This window comes from Theropithecus gelada, chromosome 10 (assembly GCF_003255815.1).
Source record: "Theropithecus gelada isolate Dixy chromosome 10, Tgel_1.0, whole genome shotgun sequence".
NCBI lineage: Eukaryota > Metazoa > Chordata > Mammalia > Primates > Cercopithecidae > Theropithecus > Theropithecus gelada.
Window position 1 is genome coordinate 94928619 of NC_037678.1, and position 20253 is coordinate 94948871.

General features: G+C 43.9%; 1 protein-coding gene across 2 annotated transcripts in view; it reads left to right on the forward strand.

Annotated features, from left to right (window-relative positions):
- The first annotated feature begins 1512 nt into the window (after nucleotides 1–1512).
- Nucleotides 1513–20253, forward strand: part of LOC112633403 (cystatin-13-like) — a 23424-nt gene continuing 4683 nt past the window's right edge. Inside the window, exons 1-3 of one of the 2 annotated variants that reach the window (XM_025400023.1) lie at nucleotides 1513–1852; nucleotides 3111–3467; nucleotides 16726–16836. In XM_025400023.1, the coding sequence (XP_025255808.1) occupies nucleotides 3240–3467; nucleotides 16726–16836 (339 nt within the window). In that variant the 5' untranslated portion in view covers nucleotides 1513–1852; nucleotides 3111–3239. The remainder of the gene's footprint in view (nucleotides 1853–3110; nucleotides 3468–16725; nucleotides 16837–20253) is intronic. The other variant, XM_025400025.1, reaches the window with a different exon arrangement.

The following is a 20253-nucleotide window of genomic DNA, read 5'->3' on the forward strand; positions in this document are numbered from 1 at the left end:
ATAGGGGCCCATGCACAGGCCCTGGGAGCTCTAAGAGGCCCCACCCAGCCCTGAGGAAGCCCATGAGAGTTATGGTTCTCCTGCAGGCTTGTGGGTCCACACCCACCACAGTGCTCAACAAACACTACCTCCGTCCTTTTCCTTTTACCAGACTCCTTCCCCTGTGGAATGCTCAGTGGAGGATGCAGGCATCTCTCGGCTCTGTGCTGTGCAGCCTCCCATGGACACCTGTGCTCTGCTTTGGACACAAGATGTGTGGATCAGCGTGGCAGTTGGAGTGAGGCATCACCACAGGCAGACTGTTCTCAGACAACTGATGTGTGGCCAAGAGGGGAAATGGATTCCTTTTGGGTAGATTGTCTGCTTGAATTCTTGGCTCACTTTAAGCCAAGACAATTGAGGAAATTGTCTTTTTCTTTTCACTTTTAAAGAGCTGTTTCCATAAAAGGGAATTTAGCCCTTTACCAAATACGTTCCAAATGACTTATTCTGTGTTCCCTTTCCTTTTTGATCTTTGTGGTGTTTGTGTCGGGTGTGTGTGTTTGTGCGCGTGTGCACACTGCACAAAATGTATAGCCATATTTATTATTCTTTTCCGTTGGCCTCTGCGTGTTGTCAGCTTAGAAAGGGCTCCCTTGTCGAGCATGCAATTCAGTTTCAAACACTCGAACTTTTAACCCAGGGATTCTCAGGCCTGCCTTTTTGTTTGGAATTGGATCTCAGGTCTGATGTACTTTGGGCTGATCTGTATTTTATCTTGCAAAGAGAAATACTAATTTCTAAACTTGTGAGTTCTTGGGAGCTCCCCTACTGTCACCGAGGCAGGCCCTAAATGCCAAGTGGGATGAAGTTCTGCTCCACCTCTTGGCATAGCTCCTCCTCCCTGGCCAAGCCCACTGGTTTGGGCAGACAGGTGTCAGGTCCTGAGATCACAAACAGGGGAGAGAACTGTGTCCCAAGTAAGGAGAATCAGGAATGCTTACCTGGGACATGCATCAAGATGGGGGAAGACAGGACTGGCAGGTGGGAGGGATCTGTGCTGGCTCTTCTGAGCTACATTGTTCACTCCACAGAGATAGCTTAGGCCGGCACAGCCATTGCCAGCTGAGACTTTCCACCTGGCATGTCTGATGGCAACTCTTGTCAGCTGGTGGCCCCTTAGCTCCTGGCCAGGTGCATTCCCGAAGGCCTATTGGTCCCAAAGTCCTTTAGCCTGGTTCTTTGATGGCTCCTTCTGCTTCTAGGGTCATGGTATCGCATAATGGGGCTCTGAAAGACATGGCCATTGAGGTGTTGTCACATGTACCCAGCACAGTCCAGGCGACAGAAGTTTAGAAAGTCAGCAGGTGTGGGACAAGGTGAGGGACTTCTGCAAACTGGCAGGCCTTGGTGAGCCCATGGCCTTCTGAGGGCTGGTGACCAGAGGCGTCCTTCACTTGAGCAGCATCAGAGGGCGTGGGCTGACCTCATAAAGGGGCCATGGGTGTGACTACCTGGCTGGGGAGTAAAGCCAGAGGGCAGAAGCACCCTGGAGTGCAGACCCCAGCAGACACTTGACCATGCACAGAGGCATGAACTGAGCGTGCTGGGGACAGAGAACAGCCAAGGGGCAGCCGGCAGTCAGTTCAAGTCCTCACGAAGGAGGGCAATCCCACCTGTGGGCCGGGACCGTCGGCTCGAGGGCCAGCAGCCAGGAACGTGGTGAAGAACTTGGATCTGAGGTGGGCCCATGGTGTAGCTGTGGTGTGCTTGCCAGAGTGGCCTCCAAACCCACCCTGGAAGGTGATCCAGAGACCATAGAGCAGGAAGGCTTCCTTGTCAGAGTGAGCTGCTGGAAGCCCACCAGTGTCAGGTCAGTGTAAAATAAGGAGCGGGAAGAGGGTGGAACAGGTCAATGTGCTTAAAACACAGAGAAATGGGGTGACGGTGAGGAGACCATCTACCTGGTCCTAGGTCCTCCGTGTTCACATCCCCCATCTTTCTCAGTCGCATCAGCTCCCCAGTAATGGTAGGGTGGGGGTGCCACAGTGGACACTTGGGCAAGAGTCCTAGAGATGGAAGGTGCTTGTCAGTCACACACACTGGTTTATGAACAGATGCAGGCAGAGCTGCCCCAGCCAGCTGATGAGCCTCCTGCATAGCTGAGGACTTGATTTGCATTTCTAGGGGAGAGCTTGTAGGGTACCAGAATGATGTCACCAGAGGGTGGCCAGATTAAGACCTTTTGAATCTTCTGGCTGTGTGTATGTCATTTATATTTAGTGCCTGATAGATATCAGGTGTCTCTTAGTTTTGTCAACACGTTCTGTGTTCAACTTAGATATACACTGCCTCCACATATATTTCATTAACACAACTTACGATTTCTGCCTACGTGTGTCTCTATTTGCCCACTTTCTATACACATTTTAACCGGTTTGCCTGTCTTACAAACTACATGCTCATTTATATTCTATAGTAGAACTGGATATCCTCAAAAGCAAATATACATTCCAAGCTGTTATCTACATGTGTGTATCTCTTAGATTGAGATAGGTTACAAGGTAGGGGGAAGGGCAGGCCCTGAGTTAAAGAGTGGATGCTTCCATCAAGTATGCTTAGGTGCTCTCTTGACCTCTTGATGAGCCTCATTTTCCTCCTATATAAAGGGGTTACTCACTAAACAGCCCCATGGGGGATGGCAATGATTACATAAGACACACGAAGTGCCTATGGAATGCTCTCAACCCTGGTTTTCATGGAGGCTCCATTTCACAGACATGGTTGATTAACTGGTCATTGGTGATTAACACAATCTTTTGCCTCTCTTTCCTCCCTGGGGTGGAGGGTGGGGCTGAAAGGTCCAACCCACTAACCACACTGCAACCAGCCTCCATCCTGAGACTATCTGGGATCCCACCAGGATTCACCTCATTAGCATACACTCAGGTGTGGTTAAAAAGGGCATGTTAGAAATAACCAAGGTGCTGCTGTCACATCTCAACCACTCAGGCAATTGTAAGGGTTTTAGGTGCTTCCTGCTAAAATCCTGGGGTGAAGACCAAATGTATATTTCTAATTCTACTACAATATCACCACTGTGTTAACAGAAGTTCCTTCCTTTTAATCAGCAGTGCCAAGAGAAGCTGGGGTGCCAGTATCTGTGCATCTTCAGAGGCAGCAGGGGCCAGCGTGCCACATCTGGCCCCAGTCCTGAAAGGATAGATGGTGCTTGGCCTGTGACCCTTGGCTGAGGCATCATGGTCAGGCTCTGCCAGGCCCTGCTGCTGGTAGTGGCCACTATGGCCCTTGCATCCAGAAGAGTCCAAGCCTGGAGCTCAACGAAGGTGGTGAGGACATTCCAAGATATCCCTCAAAACTACGTCTATGTGCAGCAGGCACTCTGGTTCGCCATGAAGGAGTATAACAAGGCCAGCAGAGACAAGTTCAGCTTTAGGGCGCTGAAAGTTCTGAAGAGCCAGGAGCAGGTGGGTGGGGTGCTTGCTCCTTGCCCTTTCACTCCCTGCCCTCAGTGTCAACAAACAGAGTCAAACTCTAAAATATTTAAAAGGGTTTATTCTGAGCCAAGCCTGAGTGACCAAGGCCTGTGATACAGCCCCAGAAGGTCCTGAGTACATGTGCCCAAGGTGGTTTATAGCTTAATATTGTACATTTTAGGGGGATAGAAGTTACAGGCATACATCATTCAATACACATAGGTATAAGTTGGTTTGGTTTAGAAAGGCAGGACAACTCGAAGTGGGGGCTTCCAGGTCATAGACGGATTCAAAGATTTTCTGATGGTCGATTGGTTGAAAGAGTTAAGTTGTTACCTTAAGACCTGGAATCAGCCCAGCGTGGTGGCTCACACCTGTAATCCCAGCACTTTGGGAGGCTGAGGGGGGTGGATCATCTGAGGCCGGAAGTTCAAGATCAACCAGAACGACATGGAGAAACCCCGTCTCTACTAAAAAAAAATACAAAATTAGCTGGGTGTGGAGGTGCATGCCTGTAATCCAAGCTACTTTGGTGGCTGAGGCAGGAAAATTGCTTGAACCAGGGAGGCGGAGGTTGTGGTGAGCCAAGATCATGCCATTGCACTCCAGCCTGGGCAACAAGAGCAAGACTCCATCTCAAACAAACAAACAACAACAAAAAAACCCAACCTAGAATCAATAGAAGGCAATGTCTGGGTTAAGATCAGGGGTTGTGGAGACCAAAGTTAATAATCATGCAGATGAAGCCTCCAGGTGGCAGGCTTCAGAGAGAATAGATGGTAAATGTCTCTTATCAGGCCTTTAAAAGTGCCAAACTTTTAGTTAATTCTCTCCTGGATTAGGAAAAGACCTGGAACAGGAAGAGGATTCTCTACAGAATGCAGATTTACCCCCGTAAGAGCTGGTTTTGCAGGGCCATTTCAAAATTCATCAGAGAAATATATTTTGGGGTTAAATGCTTCTTTCAGGACCTGTATGTGTCTTGGGATGCTATAGTAGAGTCAAGTTGGAATTTGGTATCTTATTGCTACAAATAATCTGTTCTATCAGTCCGAAGACCTCTGTTTTAATGTTAAAGCTCATCAGTTGTTTCTGAATTTCAAAGGGAGGAGGGTATAATGAGGCGTGTCTGACCCCGCTTCCCGTCATGGCCTGAACTAGTGTTTCGGTTTTACTTTGGAATGCCCTTGACTGAGAGGGGGTCCATTCAGTCACTTGAGAGGTCTTAGAATTTTGGTTTTGGTCTACATCAGTCTGAACAGAGCCCATTTTCTGCAGATGGCTACTGAAACTAGGAATGGAAGACACAACTGAGAGATGCCTTTAGCCACAATATATTTATTTTATTTTAGGAGTTTTTGAAGGAAAACAAATTATATTTAATTATTTGTTATACTGGGATGGAGATGAAACATAAAATATCCATTAAAATCACTTAAAAGTGGTTATAGTCACATCAAAAAGCAGAGATAAGAGCCCAGAAGGCAGCTTAAAGGGAGCAAGTTTGGACCATTTGTGCATCATCAATGTGGGCTGTGGCAATGATGGGTTACAACACATTGAGTGAGTGCAGCTGATGCTGGGAAAGGAGCCTGGACAGAAGGGAGGCTCCTCTTTACAGGAAAATGCCAACTCAAAAATGTAAAAGAAATGGCCTAACTAGAAAACTATGCCATCTTCTAGTTGTATCTTCTCACCACCACCACGGTCATAACTATTTCAGGCAAAGATCATCTATGAATCCTACAACCACTGGATGAGAGTGTTTGGTGTGAACCATTGCAGGGATTGCTTATTAGTTACCAGGGGAAAAGACACCCTTCTAATCAGGAAATTTGATAAACACCTTTCTTACCAAATGCTCACCACCAACACTGAGACAAATTGGCATCACATACTTCCTGACACAATGTGCACAGAGGGGATGCCAGCACCTGTATATGGTATTCTTGCCCAGAATGCATACTTTGAATGTAATCAGAGGAGAAATTAGACAAATCCATAATTCAGTACATTCTATAAGACCACTTAAAATACCAATATCATGAGAAATGGGGGAAAATGCTAGAAAACTGTTCCCCAACAAAGGAGACCTATGAAGCATGACAACTAAATGCAGAAGGTGGTCCTGTATTATCTCGGTATCAACTAGAGAGAGATTCAGTCTGGTTTATGAATTTGAAAAGGAGAGCGTTGTTTCTCTAAAGGGTTGCAGCCTGCAGGGTGACCATTCTGACAGGCTGGGAATTCTGACAGAAGCTGGAAAGAGGCACTTTGAGGGAAGAAGCGTAAGACAGGAATCTGTGCTGAATGAGTTGGCTAAGTATACATATTTAATAAGCTGTAGGAGGAGTCATGGATATTTATTAAAGAAAAATGTATGCATGCACAGTTGAGCTTCATGCCTCTTCATGGGTTGCATCTTAAAAAACTGATGATATTAGCATGATCCAAAGGTGGATTTTCAGTCCTCTGATGGCAAAAGCTGAAGCAGAGTCACAAAAACCCTCACTGTGCCTCCTTCACACATCAGCCAAAACCAGTCCAGAGGTGGTGGTCAGTTTTCAGGAAGGGATGCCTTGTGAAGCTGGTGAGTTCTCACATCAAAATGCAAAGAGGGAAGAGGGTGTCTGGTCTTGGCCTCAGGTGATTGACTAATGGCCATAAAAGAATGAGTCGTTTATTTCTTGTTTTCCAGTGTTGGTTTCTGCTTACTCCTTAACAAAGGATACAAATTAAAGGTTAGTGAGGAGAGGACACACTGAGGTATGTCTGACCTCCCATCCCATTATGGCTGGGAATTCAGTTTTTAAGGTTTCTCTGGGGTCCCCTTGGCCTAGAGGGGGTCTATTCAGTCCATTGGAGTTTAGGGTTTTATGTTTATTTCTCAATAAAAGAAAAGAAAAAAATTATAAAGGATATTATTGGGACAATTGATGAGATTTTAGTCTGGGTTATATAATAGAAGAGAGCCTTGTACCTGCGTTAAATTTCCTAAGAGAAGTTATTGTCCTGTGGCTTGGCAGGCGCCCAAGACAGGACAGGGTGGAACACTGTGAAGGCCCAGGAATGAGATCAGTCTTCCGGAGTCCGGGGGGTGAGAGGGTGGCAGAGGTGGAAGGCGACACCGACCTTGGGTCATGGAGGTGCTGACATGAAGCACCATGCAGAGATGCCTCTCCATGTTCCTCCTCCTCCTCCTCCTCGAGCTCATCTCTCTGCTGCCTTCCCTTTGACCTTTCCTGTTCATGTCTCCAGGCTGCCAGGCCACCTGCCCTACTTTCCTGTTTTCTTATCTGATCAGGAGAGAAGGTTCACTGGGAGGCTGCATCCCCCATAGTGCTGGGACATTAGGCCCCTTATGCATCTTGCTATGCTCTGTGGGACCTTGGCTCCCTCTGGTTCTTTCTGTAGGTCTGGTTATGTTGCTTGTGTTGCTTGAGTAGAGGACACCTGTGCCCAGAAATGTGCCACGAATGAGCGAAATTAAAACCTTAGAACACAGGCAGCCTGCAGCCTCTCAGGCATGTTTAACAGCTGTTCTCAGTGAGGTCCCACCCCCTCCAGAACTATTCCACTTTCTTCGATTTCTCCGTGTCTAAGCTTCCCTACTTACATCAGTAAAATAGTGTTTTTGCTTTATAGGCAGGTGTTTAATAATAACAGTAAACCTAATACCTGGATATCTAAAAAATTATATACCATTTTGTACTGTTTCTTGTTTGTTTGTTTGTTTTTCGTGAATGAATGGTTATTTTTCAGTTCGCTGTGAGCTTTGGAATACAGGCAATAATTCAAAACAATCAGGTAGAAACAGATTCAGTAAGAGACTACAACACAAGTATTTAAAATTCCTTGACCTTACAGCTACATACTGCTGGAAAAAGAGCACAGAAAAATATTTTTTTTATGTACCATCCCCAAACAACACACCATAAAAGCAAAAAGAAAAATTCTTGGTGACAATTCAGTTTAAACTTAATAATATATACATAGGCTTTATGGAAAGAAAACAACCATATCTTATTGGGAGATTTAAGTTAAAAATACACCGATTTGGGCCAGGCGCAGTGGCTCAAGCCTGTAATCCCAGCACTTTGGGAGGCCGAGGCGGGCTGATCACGAGGTCAGGAGATCGAGACCATCTTGGTTAACACGGTGAAACCCCGTCTCTACTCAAAATACAAAAAATTAGCCAGGCGTGGTGGTGGGCGCCTGTAGTCCCAGCTACTCAGGAGGCTGAGACAGGAGAATGGCGTGAATCCAGGAGGTGGAGCTTGCAGTGAGCCGAGATCGTGCCACTGCCCTACAGCCTGGGCAACACAGCGAGACTCCGTCTCAAAAAACAAACAAACAAACAAAAAAACACAAAAAAACGCCGATTTGTGTCAGGGATTAGTGAAGTGTAGCCTGCTGCAGGCTTTTAAACAGAGTAGTTACAGAAACAGCTTGGCCTGCAAAGCCTAAAATCTTTACCAACTTTCCTTTAGGGAAAAGTTTATAGATGCTTCTCTTTTCTTTTCTTTTGGACATTTGAAGCAATTTTATTAATTTTTTCTTGACACATTAAATGTTTCTATTTATTTTTAAGGTATACACCATGATGTTTTGCTCTATACATTGTGAAATGACTACCAAAATCAGGCTAATTGACATACCCATAACCTTACATAGTTACTTTTTTGTTTGTGTGTGTTAGGAATACTGAAAATCTACTCTAAGAGCAAGTTTCAAGCATGTGATACACTGTTAATAACTGATGTCATCATGCTAGACTATCTCTTGGTAGACTGAGTTCTGCTGCAGAGTTTGTGCAACGTGAGTGCTGGTGCAAGGAGCATCCCATCCCCAGCAGCCTGGAGCCACACAGCAATGAGAGAATTCTAGTTTACTTGGCACCAGGGCTGGTTGCTTTCTGCAGGTGCACTCAGGTCTCATAGCTCACTAAGCTAGAACTACCTTCTTCTACTTTACAGGGGAGGAAACAGTCACCAAAAGGTTTAGTAACTTGCCCAGAGCCACACAGCTAGTAAGTAGAAGAGTCAAGATTTAAAGCCAGGCTGAGCCAGGTGTGGTGGCTCACACCTGTAATCTCAGACTTTGAGAGGCTGAGGTGAGAGGATTGCCTGAGCCTGAGATCAGCTTGGTCAGCATGGCGAACTTCGTCTGTAAATTAAAAAAAAAAAAAAGAAAAAGAAAATTAGCTGGGTGTGGTGGCGCCTGCCTATAGTCTCAGATACTCTAGAGGCTGAGGTTGGAGGATTGCTTGAGCCCAGGAGTTCGAGGGTGCGGTGAGCTGTAGTTGTGCCACTGCATTCCAGCCTGAGCAATAGAGCTACACCCTGTCTCAAAAAAATAAAAGAAAATAAATAAAAGTAAACTCAGGCTGCTATGCTCTTCTTCATCAGCACCTGCCTCTGAGCAATGCCCAATGGAGCGAAGGTGGGGGAAAAGGTGCAGCCACGGGAGCGGAGGGGAGGGGTCTTCAGATGGCCAGTCTGTGTAAAGACTGAGGGGCTCCTCAGCAGCCAGGACTCCACCTGCCTCCTATTTCCTGAGCAAGTGTGGGTCAAGATAGGATTAGTGGTTGCTTCGTAGCTGATGAGTATGAATTAGAACTGTAAGTATTTTTTTTTTTTTTTTTTTTTTTGAGACGGAGTCTCACTCTGTGGCACAATCTCGGCTCACTGGAAGCTCCACCTCTCAGGTTCACGTCATTCTCCTGCCTCAGCCTCCCGAGTAGCTGGGACTACAGGTGCCCACTACCATGCCCGGCTAATTTTTTTGTGTTTTTTTAGTAGAGATGGGGTGTCACCGTGTTAGCCAGGGTGGTCTTGATCTCCTGACCTTGTGGTCCTCCCGTCTCGGCCTCCCAAAGTGCTGGGATTACAGGCATGAGTCACCGCGTCCGGCCTAGAGCTGTTAGTTTTTTACTGTAATTTCAACTCATGACATATGACTCAAATATACGGCAGTGATTTGCAACTAGGAGTGGCTTTTGCTCCTTAGGGGTGTTTCGGCAATGCCTGGAGGGATTTTTTTGTTGTTATGACCAGAGGTGGCTGCTCCTGACATCTAGTGAGTGTAGTCTCAGGATTCTACCAACCATCCTGCAATGCACATGGCAGCCCCCAAACAAAGAGGGATCCAGCTCAAAATATCAATAGCGCTGAGGTTAAGAAACTTGATATACAGTCACCAAAAAGTTCGAAGAGTACAGTTGGAAGTTTTTTTTTAAAAAAATGAAAGCAAACCCTCAATTTCTTGCATTTCCAGTCTGGCTTGTCCTTCTTGAGGGCACCACTAAGAGCAGCATGCTCTATCCTTCTAGATGTTTTCTATGTACTTACATATGTGTCTGAATTATTTAAAAGTATACTTTATAGTCATAAAATCATGCTTTCTATGCTATTCTCTACTTTTTTGGCCACTTGAAACATGTCTTGAAAAAGCTACATAAACACACTTAGATCCACCTCGTCATCATATTTCATGAGATGATGTGCCATAAATTTTTTTTGCCCATTTCCTAATGGACCATGAGTTTGTTGATAGGAAAAGTGAAACAATGAATATTCCTTTTTATGTGTTGCTGTGATATTGTGAGGTTAAAATCAGGTGTCAACTTGACTGGATTGAAGGATGCCGGCAAGGCCGGTTAAGTCTTGTTTCCGGGTGTGTCTGTGAGGGTGCTGCCAGAGGAGATGGATGTTTGAGTCGGTGGACTGGGAGAGGAAAACCCACCCTCCGTGTGGGTGGGCACCATCCAATCTGCTGCCAGTGAGGCTAGGACAACGCAGGCCAGGTGGGAGATGAGGATGGCTTTGCTTGCTGAGGCTTCTGGCTCTTTTCTTCTTGCATTGGATGTTTGTTTCTCCTGTCCTTGGACATCTGACTCCAGGTTCTTCAGCCTGTGGACTCTGGAACTTGCACCAGTGGGTCCCTGGGGCCTCTTGGGCCTTTGGCTGCACTGCCAGCTTCCCTGGTTTTGAGGCTTTTGGACTTGGACTGAGCCACTACTGGCTTCTCTCTTTCCCTGCTTGCAGACAGCCTACTATGGGATTTTTGCCTCGTAATCGTGTCAGCCAATTCTCCCTAATAAACTCCTTCTATATACAAATTAATTCCATTAGTTCTGTCCCTCTGGAGAACCCTGACTAATACCGATAGTATCCTGAATTTGAATTCATTGGTTAAAGAGTACACTTGCAAAATAATGGCAAATTGCCCCTTAAAAGGGCTAAATTACGTTAGATTTTTGGCAATACTGCAGGTCTGAGTACCTCTTGCTTCTCATTTTCACCAGCTGTGGTCTCATTTTGTCTTTCAGAGGTTTGCCAGTCTGATGGAGGCAAAAATAACATTTTTTAAATTCCCCTATAGAGTGAGCAATTGTCTTTCATTGAATTTACCTGCAATATATGTTTACTTCTAAGAATTGTTTCTCTTTTTCTTTTGTATTGCTTGTCTTGCTCTTACAGAATCATAGATGTTCTTTATGTACTATTCATATTAAACTATGATTCTTATATGTACTGCCAATATTTTGTGCTTGCCTGTCTGTTGCTTGCAGTTTAATTTTGCTTACGATGTCTTTAAGATTTTTTTTAAAAAATTAACATAATAACATTTGTTTTTTCTTCTTATATGTTGTTTGGAGTTTATATCTTGCTTAAGAAGTCCTTTTCCATTTTTGAGTACAATGGTTACAATTATTATACATAAGGTTTCGGTGCCGCAAAAGAAATAGCACCCGAATATAAAATTTTCTTTCTTTCCTCTCAGCAAGGCAATTTACTTCTACAGCAGGGTGCATCCTCACAGATGGAGCAACGGTGAACACACACCTGGACAAGGGAGGGGAAAGGGTTCTTATTCCTGACACACATGGCCCCTGCTGCCGCGTCATTCCCCTACTGGCTAGTTTTAGACCGCACAGGCTAAACTAATTCTGATTGGCTAATTTAAAGAGAGTGACGGGGTGAGTGGTTTGGCAGGAAAAATGGTTATGACAGAGAAGGAAATCGAAATGAGTCAGGGTGGAGAATGAGTCAGGGCAGAGCAGATAATCTGAATGAGTCAGGGTGGAGCAGGTGATCGTAAAAGGTTGCTTTATGAGGAAGTTAAGTTTAAAAGTAGAAGGCAAAGAATTGAACATACTGACATATTGATTCTTTGAAGAGAAATTTAGAACTCGTATCTAACACAGTTCTTCTAAGACATTTATAATTTTAGCTCAGTAATTTATCTTGGAATTATTTTTTATTTATGATGTGGGTACTGGATCTAACTTTAACTTTTTAAAATAGTAAATTTCCCTAACCCTCTCTATAAAAGGCCTCTGTGTTTTGAAAAGCCAGCTCACCATTGACTAAGTATCCAAATATAACTGGGTTTGTTGTAGGATCCTTGATTATTTTATTTGTTCCTGAGTCGGTATTGTAGAGTTGCTATTGAATAGGAAAAGCCCTTTACATTATTCTTTTAACAACCTTTTAAAAATAAGAATTCTCATTTATTCCTTAAAACCTTTTCATTGTGAAACCAACACAAAAACAGAAAACTTCATAACGCATAGATGTCAAGCAGAATGAATCACTTTAAAATGAACGCTTTAAAATGAAATGATTCCCCGTATAGTCTGGAGAGAACTTCTCAGGCTTCGTGGAGTTATGCATGCCACTCTTCCCTGCTCTGCCCTGGAAGAAATTTTACTGTGAACACTGCCTAAGTGTACAGCCCTCACACCACAGCTTTACCTGCTGCTTGAACTTCATAGGTGTGAGATCCCACATACTGTGTTATTTTGGTTTGGCTTGTGTCTTTCAATATTACATTTGTGCATTTCGTTCATGTTGTGGCATGTAGCAATAATATACTCCTTTCGTTTTTTTCAAAATCAAGTGTTTTATTTTTTTAAAAAAATTACTGTATATATTTAAAGTATACAACATGATATTTTCATATACCTGTAGATAATGGAATGGTTACTACTGTTGAGTGAATTAACATATCCATCATTACACATTGTTACCTTTTTATGGGGATCAAGATACCCAAAATCCACACTTTCAGAAAAATCCCAAATACAATACAGTAACCTTGACTTTGTCCTCATGATGTACATTAGAACTCTAGACTTGTTTGACCTACATATCTGCGACTTTTTATCCTTTGACCTATGTCTCCCCATTTCTTCCCTGACCCACTTCACTTTTTATGTTAAGTGAAGTAAAAAATCAGACGCAGAAAGAAAAATAGTGCATGATCTCATTTATGTGTGGAATCTTGAAGAAAAAAAAGTATATTCATTCTTACTGCTGTAGAGAATTTCATTATATAAGCACACTACCATGTATTTATCCTGCTATTGTTGATACATATTGGGGTTATTTTCCGTCTTTGACTGTATGAGTAGTGACACTATGCACACACAGGCATACCTTGTGGATACGGTGCCTTGTGGATTCAGTTCCATAATACAATCCATTGCATTGTATTCCATGCAATACACTGAATATCACACTAAAGTAAGTCACACACATAGTTTGGATTCCCAGTGCCAATAAAGTTATGTTTACACTATACTGGAGTCTATTAAGTGTCCAATAGCCCTAAATCTAAAAATGTGTACCTTAGTTCAAAATACTGTATTGTTAATAATGCAAATGATACCTAAACCTTAGGCTAATTGTAATCTTTTGCTGGTGAATGATCTTGTCTCCATGTTGGTGGCTACTGACTGAGCAGGATAGTGGCTGTTGAAGGTTGAGGGGACAGTGGCAATTTCTTAAAATAAGACAACAGTGAAGTTTGCTACATTGATTGACTTACTCTCATGAAAACTTCCCTGTAGCATGTGATGGTGTTTGATAACATTTTACTCACAGTAGAACTGTTTTTAAAATTGGAGTCAACCCTCTCAAACCTTGTAGCTGCTTTATCAACTCAGTTTGTGTAATATTCTAAATCCTTTGTTGTCATTTCAACAATGTTCACAGCATCTTCACCAGAAACCAATTCCATCTCGAGAAACCATTTTCTTTGCTCATCTCTAAGAAACAACTCCTCATCTATTCACATTTTATTATAAGGTGGCAGCAATTCAGTCACATTTTCAGTTCCACTTCTAATTTTAGTCGTCTCGCTATTTCCACCACATCTGCAATTACTTCCTCCACTGAAGTCTTGAGTCCCTCAAAGTCATTCATGATGATTGGATCAAATTCTTCCAAATTTCTGTTAATGTTGATATTTTGAACTCCTCCCATGAATCACACATGTTCTGAATGGCATGTAGAATGGTGAATCCTTTCCAGGTTTTCAACTTACTTTGCCCAGATCCACCAGAGGAAGTTACCCAGATCCCAGATCCATCAAAGTAAGTTGCCCAGATCCCAGATCCATCAGAAGAAGTTACAGCCTTATGAAATGTTTTCCTTAAATAACAACACTTGAGAGTTGAAATTACTCCTACAGAATGGATGTTGTATTAGCCAACATGGAAACAATATAAAAATCTTTGTATATTTCCACTAGAGCTATTGGGTGGCCGGGTGCATAGTCAATGAGCAGCAATCCTTTGAAGGGAATTGTGCATGTGGTTTTTTTTTTTTTTTTTTTTTGGAGCATTATGTCTCAGTAGTAGGCGTAATATATTCAGTAAACTGCGCTGTAAACAAAAATGCTTTCATCCAATATTTGATGTTTTCTTATATGTAGAGTAGATTTAGCATAATTCTTAAGTGCTTTAGGATTTTCAGAATAGTAAATGAGCATTGGTTTCAACTTAAAGTCACCAGCTGCATTAGCCTCTAACAAGAGGGTTAACCTGTCGTTCGAAGCTTTGAAGACAGACATTGACTTCTCTCTAGCTATGAAAGTACTAGATGGCATCTTCTTCTAACAGAAGGCTGATTGATCTACATTGAAAATCTCTTGTTTGTGTAGCCACCTCCATCAATGATCTTAGCTGCGTCTTCGGGATAACTTGCTATAGCTTTTACATGAGTACTTGCTGCTTTACCTTGTACTTTAATGTTATGGAAATGGCTTCTTTTGTTAAACCTCATGAACCAGTCTCTGCTAAATTCCAACTTTTCTTCTGCAGCTTTCTCACCTCCCTCAGCCTTCATAGAATTAAAGACAGTTAGGGCCTTGCTCTGGACTAGACTTTGGCTTAAGGGAATGTTGTGGTTAGTTTGATCTTTCATCCAGACCATTAAAACTTCCTCTATATCACCAATAAGGCTGTTTTGGTGTCTTATCATTTACGTGTTCACTAGAGGAGCATCTGTAATTTTTTTCAAGAACTCTTTCTTTGCATTCATAGCTTTGTTAACTGGTGCAAGAGTTCTAGCTTTCAGCCGGGCGCGGTGGCTCACGCCTGTAATCCCAGCACTTTGGGAGGCCGAGGCGGGTGGATCACAAGGTCAGGAGATCGAGACCATGGTGAAACCCCGTCTCTACTAAAAATAGAAAAAATTAGCCGGGCGCAGTGGCGGGCGCCTGTAGTCCCAGCTACTCGGGAGGCTGAGGCAGGAGAATGGCGTGAACCCGGGAGGCGGAGCTTGCAGTGAGCCGAGATTGCGCCACTGCACTCCAGCCTGGGCGACAGAGCAAGACTCCATCTCAAAAAAAAAAAAAAAAAAAAAAAAAAAAAAAAGAGTTCTAGCTTTCAGCCTGTCTTAGATTTCAACATGCCTTCCTCACTAATCTCAGTCATTTCTAGCTTTTCATTTAAAGTGAGATATGTGTGACTCTTCTTTTCACATTACAATGAGGCAACAGTAGGGTTGTTAGTTGGCCTTATTTCAGTATTACTGTGTTTCAGGGAATAGGGAGACCTAAGGAGAGGAGATAGATGGGAAATAGCCAGTCTGTGGAGCAGTAGGAACACACATATTTATAGATTTAAGTTCATTGACTTACATGGTCATGGTTCTTAGTGCTCCAAAACAATTACATAGTAACATCAAAGACTACTGATCACAAATTACCGTAACAGATGTAATAATAATGAAAACGTTTGAAATATTTTGACACTTGCCAAAATGCGACACAGAGACAGGAAATGTGCACGTGCATGTTGGAAAAATGGTACCGATAGATGCTTGACTCAAGGTTGCCATAAACCTTCAATTTGTAAAGAACATGATAATTCAAAGTACAATAAAATGAGGTGTACCTGTATTTGTACATGTGTGTGTCTTTGAAGTTAGGTGTACATCCAAAAGTGAAATTGCTCGATCCAAGAGTGTGCACTTCTCTCTCTGACCTCTAACCCAAGATTTAAAGGGCTCATGTGAATCAGTCAGGTCAACCAAGTCAATCTCCCTGTTTTAATTCAGCTCTCCCCTAGAGGATAGCCTAATCACAGAAGTAAAATCCATCCTATTCATAGTCCTAGGGATCCCACAGGGCACACACAACAGGGAGCAGGACTGCTGGGGGCATCTTAGAATTCTGCCTACCACACTCCCTTTGTTCAATGCCTAGGAAACTTTTCTAGAATTTCTTTAAAAATTTTTAAATATTTTGTCAGTTGTCTCTGATTCTTCTGGGACGAGTTATTGTGTTTAAACTTGGTCATTCTCTTTAATATGTTCTCTCCCCTAAGTCTTGTAAACCTGGTTTTCTTGTTCAATTTTAAATAAATTCCACTTTTGCCATTGAGCTGTTCTGTTTCCCCAAGAGGCTCTCCTTGAACAGAAGGGCTGCTAGGGGCTTCGCGCAAGTAGAACGCCCTGAGAAGCAGAAATTTTGGAGGAATCTGTATTTCAATAAGGTGTGGATACTGAGATTGACAAAGAATAGGAAACTTTAGAGAGAATCAATGCAAATACACACTAAGCGAGTTCTAGTTCTGGGTCATAGTTTTATTTCCTCAATATCTATTGATTAGGCATGAAGATGCTAGAAGCTCTGCTGTTTCCGAAGCTCTAATAAGCAAACCATTAGCTTCCCCAGGAAAATAATTTTTGGAGGAATCATTTTCTTGCTTTATTTTGGAGACAGTTACCATTACTTTAAAATTGAATACTATGATGAGAGAGAGAGAGACAGAGATATCAAGATAAGAAACCTTCCAAATCACCCCAAAACTTCTGGACAGAAAACAGTTGAAGAGGGGGAAGGCAGAAAGACATTCTTTCCCCTGAGTAGTCAATGACATGTTTATTTACCAGAGATGACAATTGATATTACATACTCTTTAATAATATATTATTTTTACATTACTCATTGACAGGTGACAGATAGTTTGGAGTACTATATTGAGGTCAAAATTGCCCGAACCATTTGCAAGAAAACTTCAGAAGATGAAAACTGTGCTTTTCAAGAGGATCCCAAAATGCAAAAGGTATGTCGCTGAGACAAGAAGAATCCCTTGCCCTGGTAAGATTTGTGTACCACATCATATTCAGTACTGTGGATGACCAGGTTCTAGACACAGAGCATCATTTCTATTATCTGTTGCTGATGCCAACCTTCTCTTCCCGAATGTTATGGGATCGTTGGGGTGTTGCTTTTCTTGCTGGAAACCTCTACGACTGGTGGCACCTTTGCCCAAGTTCTTGTCCTGTTTCTGGGAAGAATGAGGTACACAGACAAGTGGAGGGTGAGCAAGACGAAGAGGAGCTTCATTGAGTGTTAGAACAGCTCAGAGGAAACCCCGTGGTGGGTAGCTCCTCTCTGTAGGCAGTTTATTCAGAGTGTTCAACTCTCAGCAGAGAGGGTAGCTCCTCTCTGCAGCTGTTTGTCTGTCCTCTGCTTTATCTGAGTCCGGGGGTTTCTATGGTCTTCAGAGGGGAAGTGTGTGCTGATTGGTCTATGGTCAGCCACGGGTGGGCCCAGCAATAAGTACAAGTTCCCGCTCTGGTCTGCAGGACTGGCAGTCCAGCCCAGAGGCCTCAGACCCTCCCCAGCCTGAAGGTGGGGCTTCACCCGGGACCCACCCCCTTCTGCCCAGGAGCCTGTCTGCCTTCCACCACCCTCCATGGCCCAGGCTGTTCATGCCAAGTGGCACCAGCAGGCCAGTGCTGAGCTGTCCTCAGCACCCCCCTCAGCCTCTCTCCCGTGCTCCTTGGTGCCCAAAGACTGGAGGGGGTCAGAGTATTACAGCTGCCCTAAGCAGGCATGCACCCAACTGGATTGCAACAACTCCGGGTTCTGTCCCAGCCTCGCTCCATGATCAGAGCAGGTGCCAGGAGGGGGAGAGGCCAGTCAGTATAAGCAGGCATCTCCAAGACTGTGGGGAGCAGGGAGAACTTCCCAGGCCCTCAAGAGCACAGAGATGCCCAGGTCTATCCCTGGACTTGGGAAGTTGCAGCTGAACCCAGGGGCTCCTGCCTCCCACAACTCAGAAGCTGCGTGGCTCCTGCTTGTCCCAGCATCCTGGGCCCACCTTCCTGCTACAGCCGACGTCTTGGCAGTGGCCACTCTCCATGTGCTGCTGCTACCATCACCACCAACACACCAACACACACACACACACACACACACACACACAGAGTTAGTGACTTAAAGTAAAATAAACTCATTATTTCTCACTATTCTGCAACCTGGGCTGTGTTCTACTGGGGCAGGAATATTCTAGATAGCTGCTTTACTCATGTGTCTGGCACCTCCGCTGGGATGGCTGAAGCAATGGGGGGCTGGCCAGGCTTCCTTCTCATTCTGCTCAGGGACTCCCCATGAGGCAAACTTGTAGAGTGATCAGTCATCCTGGTTTGTCAAAGACTGTAGGCTTTCCTGGGATGTAGGCCTTTCAGTACTAAAACCAGGAAAATTTTGGCAAACCAAGATATATTGGTTATCCTACACTTGGACATTCTCACAACATGGTGCTTCTAAGAGAGTAAACATTCTTAATTAGCTCCTAAGAGGTAGAAACAGAAGCTGCCATCAGACCTGACAGAGAAGAAAGTGATGGCTGCCACTTTGGTGCACTGTCAACTCCGGCACCATTCGCTGAGGGGTCCTGGCCCAGTAGCAGGTACAGCATGACCTTCCCCCACTGCAGTCCTTGAAAGAGCTTTCCTCTCCTTCAGGGACTCCACAAGCCTGTGATTGCTTTGAAGTAGGGTTGGAAGCAATGCTTTTTGGCTGATTCTGATACCAGTGGGCTAGGGGAAGTCCCCAAATGCCAGCGGGACCTTGACCCTGGACAGTGTCCAGGCTCTCGATACCTTCATGAGAAGGAATTCAAGGACAAATTTGAAAATAGTGAAAATACATAGATTTATTGCAAAGCAAAAAGAACACACTCAAGATGTGGGGAGTGTGGGTGTGTACCTGACAGAGTCATGTGCAAGAGGGTTTGGTGCTCCTACCTTTGTGGGTTTCTTTAACCCAAAGCTGGAATATTCATGAAAATTCCTGGAAAAAGATGGAGATTTCTTGGACTGGTGTGCCACCCATTTTTACACCAAATATGGGTGTTCCCAGAACTCCACAGTGCTGATGGGTGTGTATTTAGTATGTTAACGAGCACATAATGAAGTCCTAGGTGAAACTTAGGTCAAATCCAGTGCCATGTTGGGTCCAGTCAGTCTTAGCCAGCTTGGTCCACACCCTGGTTTTCAGGGTATCATTAGCCCCTAGCTTCTGCAGCTATTTCAACAATTTCCTTTTGCTAGTCAGGCAAAACTGCTGCCTGGAATGTTCTATTCTCCTGCAACCACCCTGTAGTATTCCTGTCTCAATTCCACTAGTCCAGCCGCTGCATGGAAGTCCTACAAGGCTCTGGGACAGTCCCAAGACTCCAGCCCAGTGGCCCTGCATGCTCCCCATAGTCTCAGAGGTCCAGGCTGCTGCTATTTTAGGCCAAGATGGGGGACAACGCCAGCCAGGCCAGGGTGTTGTCAGATGGAGACTGTCACAAAGGCAAGTTCATCACAGAGGAGCCAGGCTTAATAAAAAAGTTCCCTTACTCTCCTCATAGTTGATTAGCAGGGATACATTTCAGATTGAAATTTAATATTTTAAAATGTATATAAATATTTTCTAAAAGTATGTTCTTATAAAAATATAGGGGATAACAGTGAGGTCATGCCCCTTGGACTCCTGGATGATGCCCCAATTCTGCCCCCTGCCAAGGAGTTTCCATTGGGATCATTTGTGTGGACAGCCTTAAGATAATTTCACTATCAATTTACATAAATGACATAGTCTTTTTTCTCTTTCCCTTTTTATTTAAATAACTGCTGACACACTGTGTGTTTTTTGATGTAACTTCCTCTTTTTCACATTTGTCTTGGTAATCTTCTCATAGAAATTATTTCCAATTTTTTTCTTTCATAAATGAAACTATATTGAAAAACCTTATATATGCATATTTCTGTGCCCTGTGTATTTTTTTCATCTATTTACTAAATACCTAAAGCAAGCACAAGACATGGATAGCCGGAAATAGTGGCAGATAAGTGATTGGCAAAAACTGCTCAGACATAATACCAATTAAAAATATCCTCATATTTAGGCCAGGCGCGGTGGCTCATGCCTGTAATCCCAGCCTTTGGGAGGCCGAGGCAGGTGGATCACGAGGTCAGGAGATCGAGACCATCCTGGCTAACACGGTGAAACCCCGTCTGTACCGAAAATACAAAAAATTAGCCAGGTGTGGTGGTGGGTGCCTGTAGTCCCAGCTACTCCGGAGCCTGAGGCAGGAGAATGGCGTGAACCCGGGAGACGGAGTTTGCAGTGAGCTGAGATCGCACCACTGCACTCCAGCCTGGGTAACAGAGTGAGACTCCGTCTCAAAAAAAAAAAAAAAAAA